Here is a 13,676-nt window from a genome sequence, read left to right as displayed (position 1 = left end):
TCTCTGAAAAGATGCTTCCATCCCTCGCTCCATTTTGTTGCGTGACAACTTCTTGACGCCAGTCACGACGTCCACGGCTCCCTTTGCTGACGACGATTCTCTTACGAGGATCACGCGCGGCCCACTTCGTCTCTGACCCTTCCGGACCTTGCTCCCCGTCACGATAAGAACGAGTCGGGCGTCGTCATGTCTACGAAGTAGTTACTGAGAAACTTGTAGGTTATTCGGTTGACGCAATATCAATCGATGTAGTATGGAGAATGGACGAAACACTAAATGCAACTTGCAATTTGATAAATTCTGAAGCTGAGAGCGAATTGCAGGCTGTAGCTAAAATCTTTCTATCTATTTCATTTCTCTTTCATATTTTAATTATAAATTTTCAACGCTATGTGTGAAGACAACATCATTAAACTTAGGCTTCGTTATTTAAATAGCGAAAAAGAAGTGATTAAATTATTATTTGTTGCATTCAAGATTATTTCCAACACGCATACTACTACTAATATTATTTGTAGTACGCTCTCTGATATGTATTATCAGATTGTACTTTTCGAGGTCATCGTGACGTCTTCTTATTTACATCATGGTGTATATCATGATGACAATGCTTTTTCCTAAATGATGATAAAAAGCTATCACTAAAGTCCTGACAATGATATGATAAATTTTAGATTGCGTTCAGAAACTTCATTCGAAACTGCACCCATGAATCATTTTAACCTTATTGTTAAATCATACGTTAAACAAGGATAAAATGAAACATAGATTTACTCAAGAAGTTTCTGAATGCAGCCTTAAATTCTCAGATCAATCGCGCGTGAACGTTGTACTATCAATCGTATCATTTGGCAGTAGATCAGACAGTTGGGAATTCGCTTTCCCTCGACAACGCTCGCGCAGACATGCCCGCAGTCGTAAACTCCTTGTACTCAAGGCACACCTCTCGAAATTGAACAATATGCTCAATATAGACTCCAGACGTCACTGCAAACCGATATTTGCTCCGACTGATAAGCCGAGCGATAACTGCATACTAGCAATCCCAATTTTAAATAGAGCCGTAAACTTTATTTCCAGTTTTGCGAAACGACGTACAAGATAGTGAAGTTACTGAATGATTATATCCAAAACAAAATAATAATTTATAAATCATATTACTTCTTACTGTGGTGACAAAAATAACAAATAGAATATACTGAGTGAGTATTATATTCGCGACTGGACTTCTAATGAATTTCAGGGTTAAATCACAGCACAGATAATTGTTAACAATTTTTATAACTGAACAGTAAGTACGCACTTACTATTCAGTTATTATACTTTAGACTTACTGGTCTAAAATATACCATAATATTTTCCTTTTATCCCTAATTAGTGTGTACATTTAGATATATATTTAAAAATTTAACGAAAACAAGAAAGAAAGTTCTAGAACAGTTCAGAGCAACAATAAAAAACAAACCTAATAAAATTTTCTAATGTTCTTTCTCCACTCTCTTTCTATTTTCTTCTATGAATGTGCGAGAGAAGCGGCAAGATTGACTTCTTGCAACAGCGTAGGAATCCCAAGCTGTTCTTTTCTGCTTTATTTGCACGTGAATTTTCAGGTAAACAAACAGTGAGATATAGTGCATTTCTTATGAAGGCGAAGGGTAATCGCCGAAGACTACTTCGCTGGTAGTGGGATCGCGAACTCGCGTGGTCAAGGCATTACGAGGTCGACCGGGAGAAACAACAAACGATAATCGTTGTAGTATAGCAAGATCCGCAAGATCGCCGGTAGTCCAAGAGAAAAGAGGAAACACCACGTGTGCGACGTATGCGTGTGCGTTCGCTCGACGGGGCAAGCACGCCAACCACTGTCTCCATCGTAGGAGGGGCAACTTCGGGTCAAAGGTGGGGTTAAAATCTGAAAGTGGGGATGAACCGGAAGGGATGCGCGTCGGTGACACTGAACGTTAACCAGTATGACCGCCTCGAATAACTATACGCAAGAGATAACTATACGAAAGATCGTAGCATAGAAAATTCTATTAAAGTATTATATAATATTGTAATATTATAGCTAAAAACGAACAACAGGCAAAGATAAAACAATGACAGACTAGGCACCTAAAAAATTACTCTGTAAAATTACTCTCGGGCAGACTAGATTCACAAGAAAGAAAATTCGGTGCTAGAGATCGCACGAGCAACGAGAAGTGCAGTGGAGAAGGAGCGCCATGCGATTCTAGAAGAAGGGATGCTGTGCAAGAGGAAGACGTGCGAAGGGGTTGGTTAGAAGGAGTGCGGTGGAGGGACAAGGGGCTGTGTATAAGAGATCGTGAGGTAGCGGACAAGAACCCGTTTATATGAACAAGGATGCACGCGATTAAAACGAGAGGATGCGAATTGCAAACAAACAGCAGTGAGAGAGATGTGATCGAGATAGGATGAACCAAGGGAGGAAAGGAGTGCAAGCGGCAACGCGGACACAGGCGTGAGAGATCGTACCAAGGGGAACGAGCGGTACTAGAGAGCGAGTAACGCCACGAGTACGAGCGAGATGTGATAGGTGGGGAGTCTGCTCCGGGTGTGGAGGCAAAGAGAGAAGGAATGGATGGAGGGGAGTAAGAGCGAGCGAGCCAGAGGGAGAGGCGCAGTCAGACAGTCAGGCAGGCCGCCCGGCAAGCAAGGAAGGCAGGCAAGCAGGCAGGCAACTATAGGCAGGCAGGCAGGCAGGCAGGCAAGCAAGCTAGCAGGCAGCCAGTGCACCAGCCAAGACCACTAGATCCGCTCGGCTTACCGACTTAGAGACTTAAGCCGGCAGGCAGTCCGAAAGGCTCAACCGGCTAAGCCTGGCGGACCCACCTACCAACCGACTTACGCGGCGCTAGCCACTACGACGCGTTTCATCTACCGGCGGGAAAATCAGGATACACCGCTGCAACCGGCGGTACCGCCGCCGCCTTCTTATATTTTCCTCTATCGCCGTGTCCCGCTCCGCGCTTCTCCTCTCCGACGCACGTTAAGGGCAGAGGTGCGAATAGTGACGAGTGCTACGCGATCATCATCGACGCGCTCGTGCCGACGACGACGACGACGACGACGGCGGCGACGTCGACGTCGTTACCCGCGGCCGCGCCGTCTGACGACGGTCGCGGGTAGGAGACCACGTTGTTCTCGTGCCACGCGTCTGTAATTCGCATGTAAACATTCACGCAGTGAATTCCCGGAGTAGCGAACGAGAATTCGGAAGTGGTGATAATACAGATTGTGGTGTCACGAAGGTGCCGTGCTCGTCCATCGCGTGCTATCAAATTCGCCGTAACTCTGATTGGTGACAGAAGCGAATGTCGGCTCTTGATAAACATCTCGCCGGAGAGAGTGGATGATGAGAGGAGTCAATGTAGTGGTCAATGTAGTGTTAGATATTGTAGGGAACTTTTGATTACGTCTACAAACATTCTACGTTCTATCTGATCTATGAACGCTTCGATGACATTCACAGAGAGGATGTAAAAGCGTGAAGAAGAATCGTGACAAATCGTGAATACTCGACACCAGCAAAGTGAGAAACAAAAATTCAATAGATAAAAACGAAGCAAGAGAAGTAGATGAGTTCATCTACCTCAAGTGGAAGATATTTGTGAGGATGATAGTGCTAGTAATTCAGCCTACTTAAGCGACGTATTTTATAACTCTTCTAGTTTTTTTTTACGTAATATAAGTGACAATGAACCAACAATTTGCCTGATTTATCAAATCTCCACGTGTCATACATTTCGGAGTCTTGCCGTGAATTCGCGACCGTCCACGTAATTCCCGTCGGTCCATCTCGAATACCTCCAGCGCAAAATGTCGCGTATACGTTTATCTTGTCAATGATACGAGAGAATCGGAGCGCCAGCGGAAGAGCGCCGACGGACGCTAACGAACACGCTGTAAAAGCTGTAATCTTTAAAAAAAAGAAAATTATACCAGTATAATCTCTTTACAAACCTATGGAAGAATCCATAAACCTCATTATTGATTATATTAACATCCGCGTATTGTATTGTCTGATAGAAACCGATGCGTCAAAATTTTCATGATAAGTTCTCTTTTCGAAGGAAACAAGCCGCTTGATGTTTTTGATTGATAATCGCTTTTAAAAAACTATCACGCAAATTTGTGGTTGACGACATTCTCCGATCTACGAGATAGAGAGGACGTTTGAATGTGTCCTTAGAAGGAGCCAACGAACAAACCGTCGCGCTGATTCACGGCCTTTCGCGGGCCAGATTGATCGTGTCATCAAGTTGTAAGGAACAGTCAACACGACGTTAACCTTCTATAGTATGGAGCGGGGCGGCGGGGCCGGGGGGAGCCTCGAACTCGCCGGAGGCGGCGGCGGTGGCGGCGGAGGCGGCGGCGGTGGCGGAGGCAATGCGGATTTGTGTCTGCAGGACCTCGTGATCGGACCTCCGAGCAGCCTCTCGGTGCAGCATCATCAGCACGCGGCAACCGCCTCGATGGCCGGCCTGCACGGCGACCATCTTCAGGGCGCGATGCACCACCATGATCTCCACGGTAATTCGCATCACGATACCTCGATGCTGCACAATTCCAGCCACCAGCTGCACCATGAGCCGCTGGAGAAACTTAAACGTGGTGAGTCGTTCACAATACTAAAGACTACCGCCATCCCGCAATCATCATTGTGATTTTAAAGTGATCAATAACCTAGATGTAGTTCATTTACAAATCGTGTATCATTAATTTATTTCTATGGAACAAACATACACATCCTGTATCTTCACGAGATAATTTATTATTACTTATTGTTATAGATATTTATTAGGGATGTCAAGTAAGTTTCAAAAGAAATAATTATTAATATTCTTATTATTTCTTTCAAAGAGCAACTTTGATACCTATCTACTTTGATACCTATGCATAAATCCACAAAAATAATTGATAGTTTTCTAAAGTAGTGTAGAAATGATGCCTGGTTGTTTAAATTAGGTTTGAATAAATTATTTCTATCTAAAATGGTTTTCTATCTACTAAAATATAAACGCAATAAATAGATACATCATTTTTTCATTCAGAACTGTAATACAGTATATACAAGATGTCCCACGGTGAGGAGTTGAAACTAGCTAGTCAACTGTCATTTTCAAATGTATTCAGTTATTGAAAAAATATACACTGCATTGAAAAGAGGAAAATCTGCAGTTTTTAATGAGTATAAATAAAATGTAACAAATATATTTGTATATAAATTTATTTTATTAATGAAAAATGTGCTAATAATCAAATAAACTAATGATTATTCCAAGATCATAAACACGATTCAAAACAATGGAAAATTTAGTAGCAGCTATCAAAGGTTATCAACAATATTAAAAACATGTAAAAAGTTTTTACGAGTTTTCGTAAAAAAGAATTGAGTTTTGTACAGATTCGAATAATCGCACTTCAAAAATATTAATCATTAGGATATTTAGCGCATTTTTATATATATCAATAAAATAATACAATCATATTTTGTTAAATTTTATCTATACCCATTAAAAGTTACGTACTTTTCTTTTTTCAACGCAATTTTTATTTTTTAATAACTAAATATATTTGACAATGACAGCTGATCAGTTTCAACATATTCCCGTAGAATACTCTGTATATCTATATAAAAAAATATTATTTTAAAATTCAACGTAAAGTTTAATGTAATTGCAAATGTTTTTCACAGTGTAAATATTGCTGCATAAAATGCGTGAGATACAATGAATCAAATCGCATTCTGTAAAACATGAAAGAATTAAGTATGATAAAATCGTAGTAAAATAACTTCGCAAATGAGTTCGATAATTAAGTACAATCAACATGTTAAATTCTTATATATTGATTCCGACAAGATATAAGCTTTACTTTTTCCATTGTCATACCTTATCGCGTTATAATCGCTTGTAGCTGACTTGTCATAGCGCTTGATTTTATTGTTGACGATATTATCGATCCTCATTGATTCGTGCGATAAGTACCTGATGTTTTTCCTGACTGCGTCGCGCGAAAGTATTATCGTACATTCTCCGTCGAAAATCTCGTATCGGATGTGTCATTCGTAAAATAAGATTGATACGTATGACGTTGCATAAATGTAGAAGTCTTTCTTTATTCGTCGTGACAAACGTGCTACGACAAATAAACTTGCGAGGCGCAAACAATTGGAATTGATGAAATAATTCGTTGAGAAAAATGAGAGGTTTGTTCGCACGATTTAGCGCGATGAATCGCAATGTGACGCATGATCTAAAATATTCAATTACGTGCTACCTCGCCGATAAACCTCGATAAGAAGGAAAATTTAATATATTTCCTCTCTCGTCACGTTTTTATCGAAAGATCTATAATTCAAATATGTTCACTGCACACGCTCCCACTCTTATTCTAGAAAACATTGAAACGAAATTAATAATATTTTTGTTGTGATCAACTGCTAACTAATCATAATCTATCTATGTTTCGTACTACAAGCAAATCTCTCAAACAATGATAATCGTTTTATAAATAAATATATAATCATTTAGCAAATTAAAAAGAAGAAATCAATAAACAAATTCCACGTTATGTTATTTAGAGACTCTTTGAAACTCGATTCTTTTTTTCTTTTTAATCATAAGAGACTCTTGTCTGAAACGACATTGATTCTCGTCAAGTGCCAGATGAGATAAAATTTTAGTACGAATAACTTTGATAAGCGTTGTGTTATTTCTACCCATGATATGAAACAGGCAGATAAAACTTCGAGCCCATTTGATATTGATGCGCCGAAAACTCGAGAGTACATGCTTACCTATTTTTATAGAGGCTAAACATTAGTCATTATTTAAATTTGTTATTTTCCATGGTCCGATATAACTATTTTTACTTAAACATGTCGCTCATTTGCTACAACAATGACACAACTCAAAAATTACCATTTTTTTAGATGTTTGTAAAAGAAGAGTAGAAATATAAAGAAAAGGAAGAACGTATGTAAAAAAAAAAACATACTTTTATGGTCTCTATGATCAGTTATCACGCTAAAATTGTAAAATTTTAAAGTAATCTGAAAAGTAGTCAGCGCGTAATTATATATCTGATTTATATATTGAATTATATATCTGAGATAATTTATTTAAATACATATACATGCATAGATATATTAATATTATACCAATATCTGACTTTGACTCTTCTCTTACTTACAATTAATTAATTTATTCATATGAGTCTTGTTTTTATAATTTATTACTAGTAATATTACAAAATTTTTATATTTCAAACTTATTTTCTGAAAAACTGTTTTTTTGATTTGTGTTATTGTAGTAAACGATATTATTTGAGAAGATTTTGTTCTCGTATCATTTTTTTATTTCAAAAGCAACACAACTAAAAAAAATACAGAAAAGAGAAAAATTATTTTTCAACATAACAGAAAATGATTGATTAATCAAAATAATATCGGCAAAAAAAATATATTCTTAATATAACCATATTATTGTCATCATTTTCATTTCCTATCTCTTAAAAAATCATTCTTTTGTGCGTTATGATGATTTTAACAATTTTTTTAAACCGCTTTTTTTTAATTGCTTTTTTATATTGTGATAATTTTTTATGAAGTTAAGTTTATTTTTGTAGATTGATAGGCTAATGTTTATTTAATTTATTCATGGTAATAATTCGAAAATCACTTTTTGTGTCACTTTTGAAATAAGAGAGCAATATTATCTTTCTTTACTCTTCTGTTACAAATTTTTTAAATATTTAATTTGCAATACAAATATTTTAAAAATTGTACAAATGCATTGTATTTATACACAAGACTCATAGAAACGCTTCGTTACACCGCAAAATCTTAACCGAAGAAGAGTTCGTTGAAAATGTTCGTCGAAATGGACTAGTCGAAGACGAGTTTCATAACGCGTTAGTCGTTCATTGTAATGTAGTATCATTCGCGCGAACGGGTGAATTCAGTCACACGTATGGCGATCATCGAAGACGACGAAGACGATCCTCTTCTGTGGCAACGCCACCACCTGTTTTGTGATTCATTAACTCACCGGCTTATCGGGATAAGGTAGACTTATCCGGGGCTCGAACCCGACACTGCGGCTAAACCCGATCTTATTCCAATGGCATTCTATACCTATCCCGGTTCCAGTTCTAGACTCGCGCCAGCGATTCCCACCATTCAGGATCGCGAGTACTCTAAGAAGAGCTTCATTTTTCTCAATGTATCGAAAGTTTTCTTTTCACTCGCTCACCGACAATAAATCGTGCTCTCGTCTACATATGTAGATGAATTCAACGAGGATAGATAAATCAATTTTGGCTTATGAATCCATTCAGAAGATAAAACTTTGTACGCAATTTACAATTATTATAAGGATTATTCTCAATATTGCTTATTTTCCTAAGCATTATGCATTCTCAATGATTTTTCATTTAACTACCCTATCACTATTCGAGCTGGCTCACTTTCGCATTATTTGTCGCGGCGCTTGATCGGGTCAACAGGTAGGATATTGATAAATTCAAAGCGGCCGCGAGCGAATTAAAATTTCTATCATGAACGCTACCCCACATATTATTGTCATTAATATCGCGACGGGATTACGCGAACTCTATTAATATCAGCACGTCGATGGAAATTAATGCCAGCGTCGACCGCGATAAAAGCAATGCCATGCTCTAATGAAAATGATGCGGAAATAGCTGGACGATCGGATCGAGATTGCAAGCGAAAATTCAGTGCAAGAAGAATCGTCGCGGAAAATCTGTTATCCCCACTCGGCCGACGAGAAGCTCAATATTTTGTCAACAGGGTGGCATACGGTCGGCTCCGATCTGCGCAGCCCCCGTTAGTCATTAACTACCCCTTTATTATCGCGCGGCCTTGCAATCGAGTCAGCAGATGCGTCGAAGTCCACCCTTAGTGCACCCCTCTCCCTTCCGGACTAATGGTGTTGACAAATTGCTCAGCTAGCCTCTATCCTCCCCGGGGAATGCGCCCGCAAAAATCTCTTCACCGCAAACTTATGGGCGTTTAGACGCGAAATTGAACCGCGACTCCTGCAGATCGCGATTCCTGCATGTGGGATAAACTTTGTCGTGCAGTGATCTGAAACGAAACTTCAAATTCCCGTAACGTAACAGAAGCAAAGGATGGGATATCGTTTCTTGAAACTGTTTTATCAAAACGCATTTGTGACCCTGTATTTGTGAACCTATATTTAAAATTTCAATAATATAATAACGGCTCTATTATATGCGTATTACAGAAGCAGAACAAGCCATCATGACATCAAACTAACATTAAAATAGCTTCAAAATGATCACTGAAAATTTACTTTCAGTTTTGATTTTTATCGTAACTTGTTCTGTTTGGATTACGCGTAAATATGAAATGTATAATATTATATCTATAGATAGTACATTTACTGTAAACTTTCATGGATGGCAAGTAATGTGTTATTTGTAATACTGTTATTGTTACTTTTTTATAATAGCGATTTGTAATGACGTTACAATTTTTCATGATAGGGTTGGAACAGTCATTTTGGAAAATAACTTGATTCTGATTACATAATCAATAAAAATAACTAATGCGGTACTTTTTTCAATAAAAAACGAGTAATGGTACTTTGAAAAACTGACTATTCTAACCCTGATATTACCGTCATGAAAAATTGTAACGTCATTACCAAATCGTTGTTATAAAATAACGATAATGGAAACGGTATTATAAATAACGCGTAATGCTATCTTTAATTGATTTAAATTATACACAAATTTGAAAAAATTTTAATAGTAATGAAAATGTCACGTCAATTTTTGAATCATATTATGAGACAATTAGCTGATATACTTTTATATTCTTCTACACGAATACTTCTTTGAACCGTTCACAATTGGCAGGCACGATCAGGTCTTTCGATTAACTGCGCTGATGTTCCGGTTCGATTTTCTCGATCAGCCAGCCAATCGTGGCGATCCTTTAAGCGCCGGGGACCGAACTGGTGGGATCAACATAGAAATGAACTGATTTCCTTCCCATTATCTCAGCTGCTGCGGTAAGGCAGGTCCCTATGTACTTCAACAACGAGGTTTTGTGTACTCAGTGGGTTCCAACCGCCGTCGGCTGGGACAGGCTCATTCCCGAGGGTTGTTTCACCGACAAAATTCCTGTGCGTGCCGATGTGTGAGAATTGAGCGACTACTAGTGTAACAAATGTCACGATTGTTAAAACAAGTGCTTGTAACTGGAAGTTATTTTAATACTTTTATATACATAATTTATACATCTAATCAATAAACTAGACTTTTTACAATGTATTTTTTAATTTATTCATTCTACGTGTATTTTTCACATTAAATAATCTTTATAATTTTTTTTATTTTATTATAATTTGATTCAATTGATCGTCTTTAAGAAAGTCCTTCGGAAAGATGATACGATTCGATTTCAGGATTTTAGAGAGAAAAAATATGTTAAGTTAGGTTCATAATTTCTCATTGTAACAAGATGATTATTCCCAATCGTTCGTTCTCGGCGTCTTCTCAAATTTTGACACCCGAGATTTCGGAAAGCGCCAGGCAGTCTGAACTTCTCGTTTTGTAGAATTTTTCTAAATATCCTCGTCACGCCCCCAAAGGAGCTACTTGTGCTCGGATTACTCATCGATTCTATATGCTTTCTCCGCATGTCAAGATGAAACTAAACAAATTGCTTGACGAGCGATAACGAACCCTATCCGTAAAATCGCTCCCGACGTTTCTGTGTCAGACAAACAAACTAATCGGTAGTTGTACGGCTCTCGTGATTCTCTCTATCACAAGGGAATTGATGTCTACGTAGAACAAAACACTTAAGGATAATCTCTCTTGAGTACTTTATACACAATTAGGTGATTTCAAACATACCATGAAACATTAACGTCATCAAAAATTGTGAGAGCTCTTTCAATGTTAATAGCTATCAGGATTGGGTAAGTTAATATTTTTTTTTAACTTTAGTAAGTTAAGTTAATGGCTTTACAAAATTAATTTGCATTTTATTATATATATATATATATATATATATATATATCGTCCAATGATAAACCTCACTAACGAGACCTATCAGTGTGACGTGACGCACGAGTGTCTTTATGTATTTATAGGCAGAGCGATTTTAAGACTTCGGATACAAAATACTTTGCTCCGGTGACGCATAGCGCCTGGTTGCGGTTGACTAATAAACGACTTCCTAAGGAAGCCAAGGATTAGGAGATTAGGGGCGGAGACTCAGCGGCAGACTAGGACTTTCTCTCGCCCGAGCAGGCTGCTGGGCCCGCAGGTGCTCTCACCACGCCGTCGTACCTCAACCCCTGACGTAACCCCGACGTTCCTCCTATTACGGAGATCGCACGCTTTAGTAATTATTGGACTTACGGCTGCGCTCGTCCGTCATTCGAGAAACGCTATCCCCTATACGTGACACATTTTGGTTTTCTCAGAGAAAAACGCGTGTTCGAAGAAAAAAACTTGTGTCTTGTTTTACAAAGAGAAAAAAAATGTGTCAAGTTAATAATAAAATAAAAAAATATAAAAAAAAACAATCGATAGAAAATTAATTAATTAAAAAAAGAAAAATTAATTTAAAAATTAATTTGAGAGGTATTTTATTTGCGCTTGATTGAATTATTAAACATTATTGTATTATGCGTTACTGAGATATTGAACATTAATTTTAATGCCATTTTTAAAACTAATAAAAATACAACAGCGTAAGAGAATTTCAATGACCGAGCTATTTCATGTGACTTTTCAAGCACTTCACAGCTGCGTGATATATATATTTCTCGCCAACCCTCATAACCCCCTTTAATGTCGAATTACGTCGTCCCATGGTCCACTAAACACGCACAATTTTTATGCCACGTTTTATATTTTTATGTTCATCTTTTCATTGGCTATTAAACAATCATTGAGCATAAAATTATCAAAGTCCGAGAAATATATTAATAATCCTATCGAAATATGATGTAGCCATTTATAAAGTATAGATATAAGTTTATATTTTTATAAATATTTATACAATATTACGTGAATTGATGATATTAATAAATCCGTTAATATCCGAATTTTCTATGAGAAAAAAATATTCTTTATAACTATTTATACTATACAATAGAAAACTATCACATTCATACGTATACATAGTCGTCACAGATAACGTAAATCATTCCAGAGATATGGAGATATTTCTGTTTGATTACAGCAATAAATTAATGGCACCAGAACGTCAATTCGCCAAATATCTTTTGATTGATACCGCGTATATTGACGCGAGCTTTATTGCAGCGTGCGCGAGTAAAACTTATGGGTGATGAAAGCAGCAGCGCGGGGCGTCGAAATAACAGCAAGCTGTTAATTTTGTATCGGAGATCGGACTACAATGGCCTAAATCATAATCCGCGGCTTTTATAGTTTCCACGGCTTAACGTCGGTGTGTACAGTTATCACGGCCTGGATTATACTCGCGCATGTGTATCGAAAAATTAACGAAATTGCATTATTTACTCATTTATTACTCATTTAGACAAATATTAATTTTCGATTATAATATCTATTTCAATTATAATATCTAAGATAAAATTATATATTATCAAAGGTATATTCTTACTATTATATTATACATGCGTAATTATTACGACATAATTGTATTTGTACATAAAAGTAATTGAATTAAGTACTTAATTGTTTATCTTTGTATTACAATATTACATAAATTATTTTACATCAATCTCTAACACTGAAAAAAAATGTATTAAATTTTTATAAATATTTATTTGAATAATACTAACAAAATATTTATCGAATGTAATTTATTTAATATAAAAATCATTAATTTGATTTAATCTTGAACTTGACTATCATTTTTTATTGACTAGATATTCATTATCATAAATAAATGTTTAAAAAATAGTTTTAAAAAAATATGTTAAGATCTAGTAATTGTTTTTTCTTAATGTATATATATATATATATATATATATATATATATGATAATAACGTTTATCACTCTGTAAGAAACGTCCGTAAGCACTACTGCAGCGATTTTTATGCAAATTTCCTGAAGCTCTCTGGTCATTCTTCGGAAGGTTTCGATAGTACGACGTCGACCGACAGAGAGTTCACTGTAACATCGCGATATCGACAAAAGGGCGTAAGTCGACTTAGCCCGAGCGCAAACTCGGGCATGGCCGAGGTCATGGGATCGCATCGGGACGAGAGTCGATGGGGCTAAATGGAACGAAATGAAAACGGTGCGCGCGACTTCACCGCTGCAATCGTCGCTGTCGCTCGTCGTCGTCTTCGTCGTTGACAACAACGACGACGATGACGAAGACGGCGTTCTCGCATGCACAGCCGTCCCGTAAAATCCGTACGGATTAGTGGTCCACTAATATATCCCGCGGGCGTAAAAACGCGCGCGACGAGGCAGTTGAGATATTCATTCCCGTCGTCGTCGTCGTCGTCGTCGTCGTTGTCGTCGTCGTCGTCGTTTCCCCCTCGCTCGTGCAGGACGGGCCCAGTTTGTCTTTGGCATAAAATAACTCGAAGCACGGGGAAAAGTAATAAATTTGTGAGTTACAACCTGTCTCTCTCTCTCTCTC

The 13,676-nt window shown here is 37.5% G+C and overlaps 1 protein-coding gene across 1 annotated transcript in view; it reads left to right on the top strand.

Moving 5' to 3' along the window:
* The first annotated feature begins 4,322 nt into the window (after positions 1-4,322).
* The window catches only part of LOC105621531 (pituitary homeobox x), a 43,826-nt gene continuing 34,472 nt past the window's right edge, over positions 4,323-13,676 (top strand). Inside the window, exon 1 of the mRNA XM_012203003.1 lies at positions 4,323-4,632. Coding sequence (XP_012058393.1) covers positions 4,323-4,632 — 310 coding nt within the window. The remainder of the gene's footprint in view (positions 4,633-13,676) is intronic.

This window comes from Atta cephalotes (assembly GCF_000143395.1).
Source record: "Atta cephalotes unplaced genomic scaffold scaffold00034, whole genome shotgun sequence".
NCBI lineage: Eukaryota > Metazoa > Arthropoda > Insecta > Hymenoptera > Formicidae > Atta > Atta cephalotes.
Note: the sequence above shows the minus strand (reverse complement) of the source record. Positions and strands in the feature narration are given on the sequence as shown.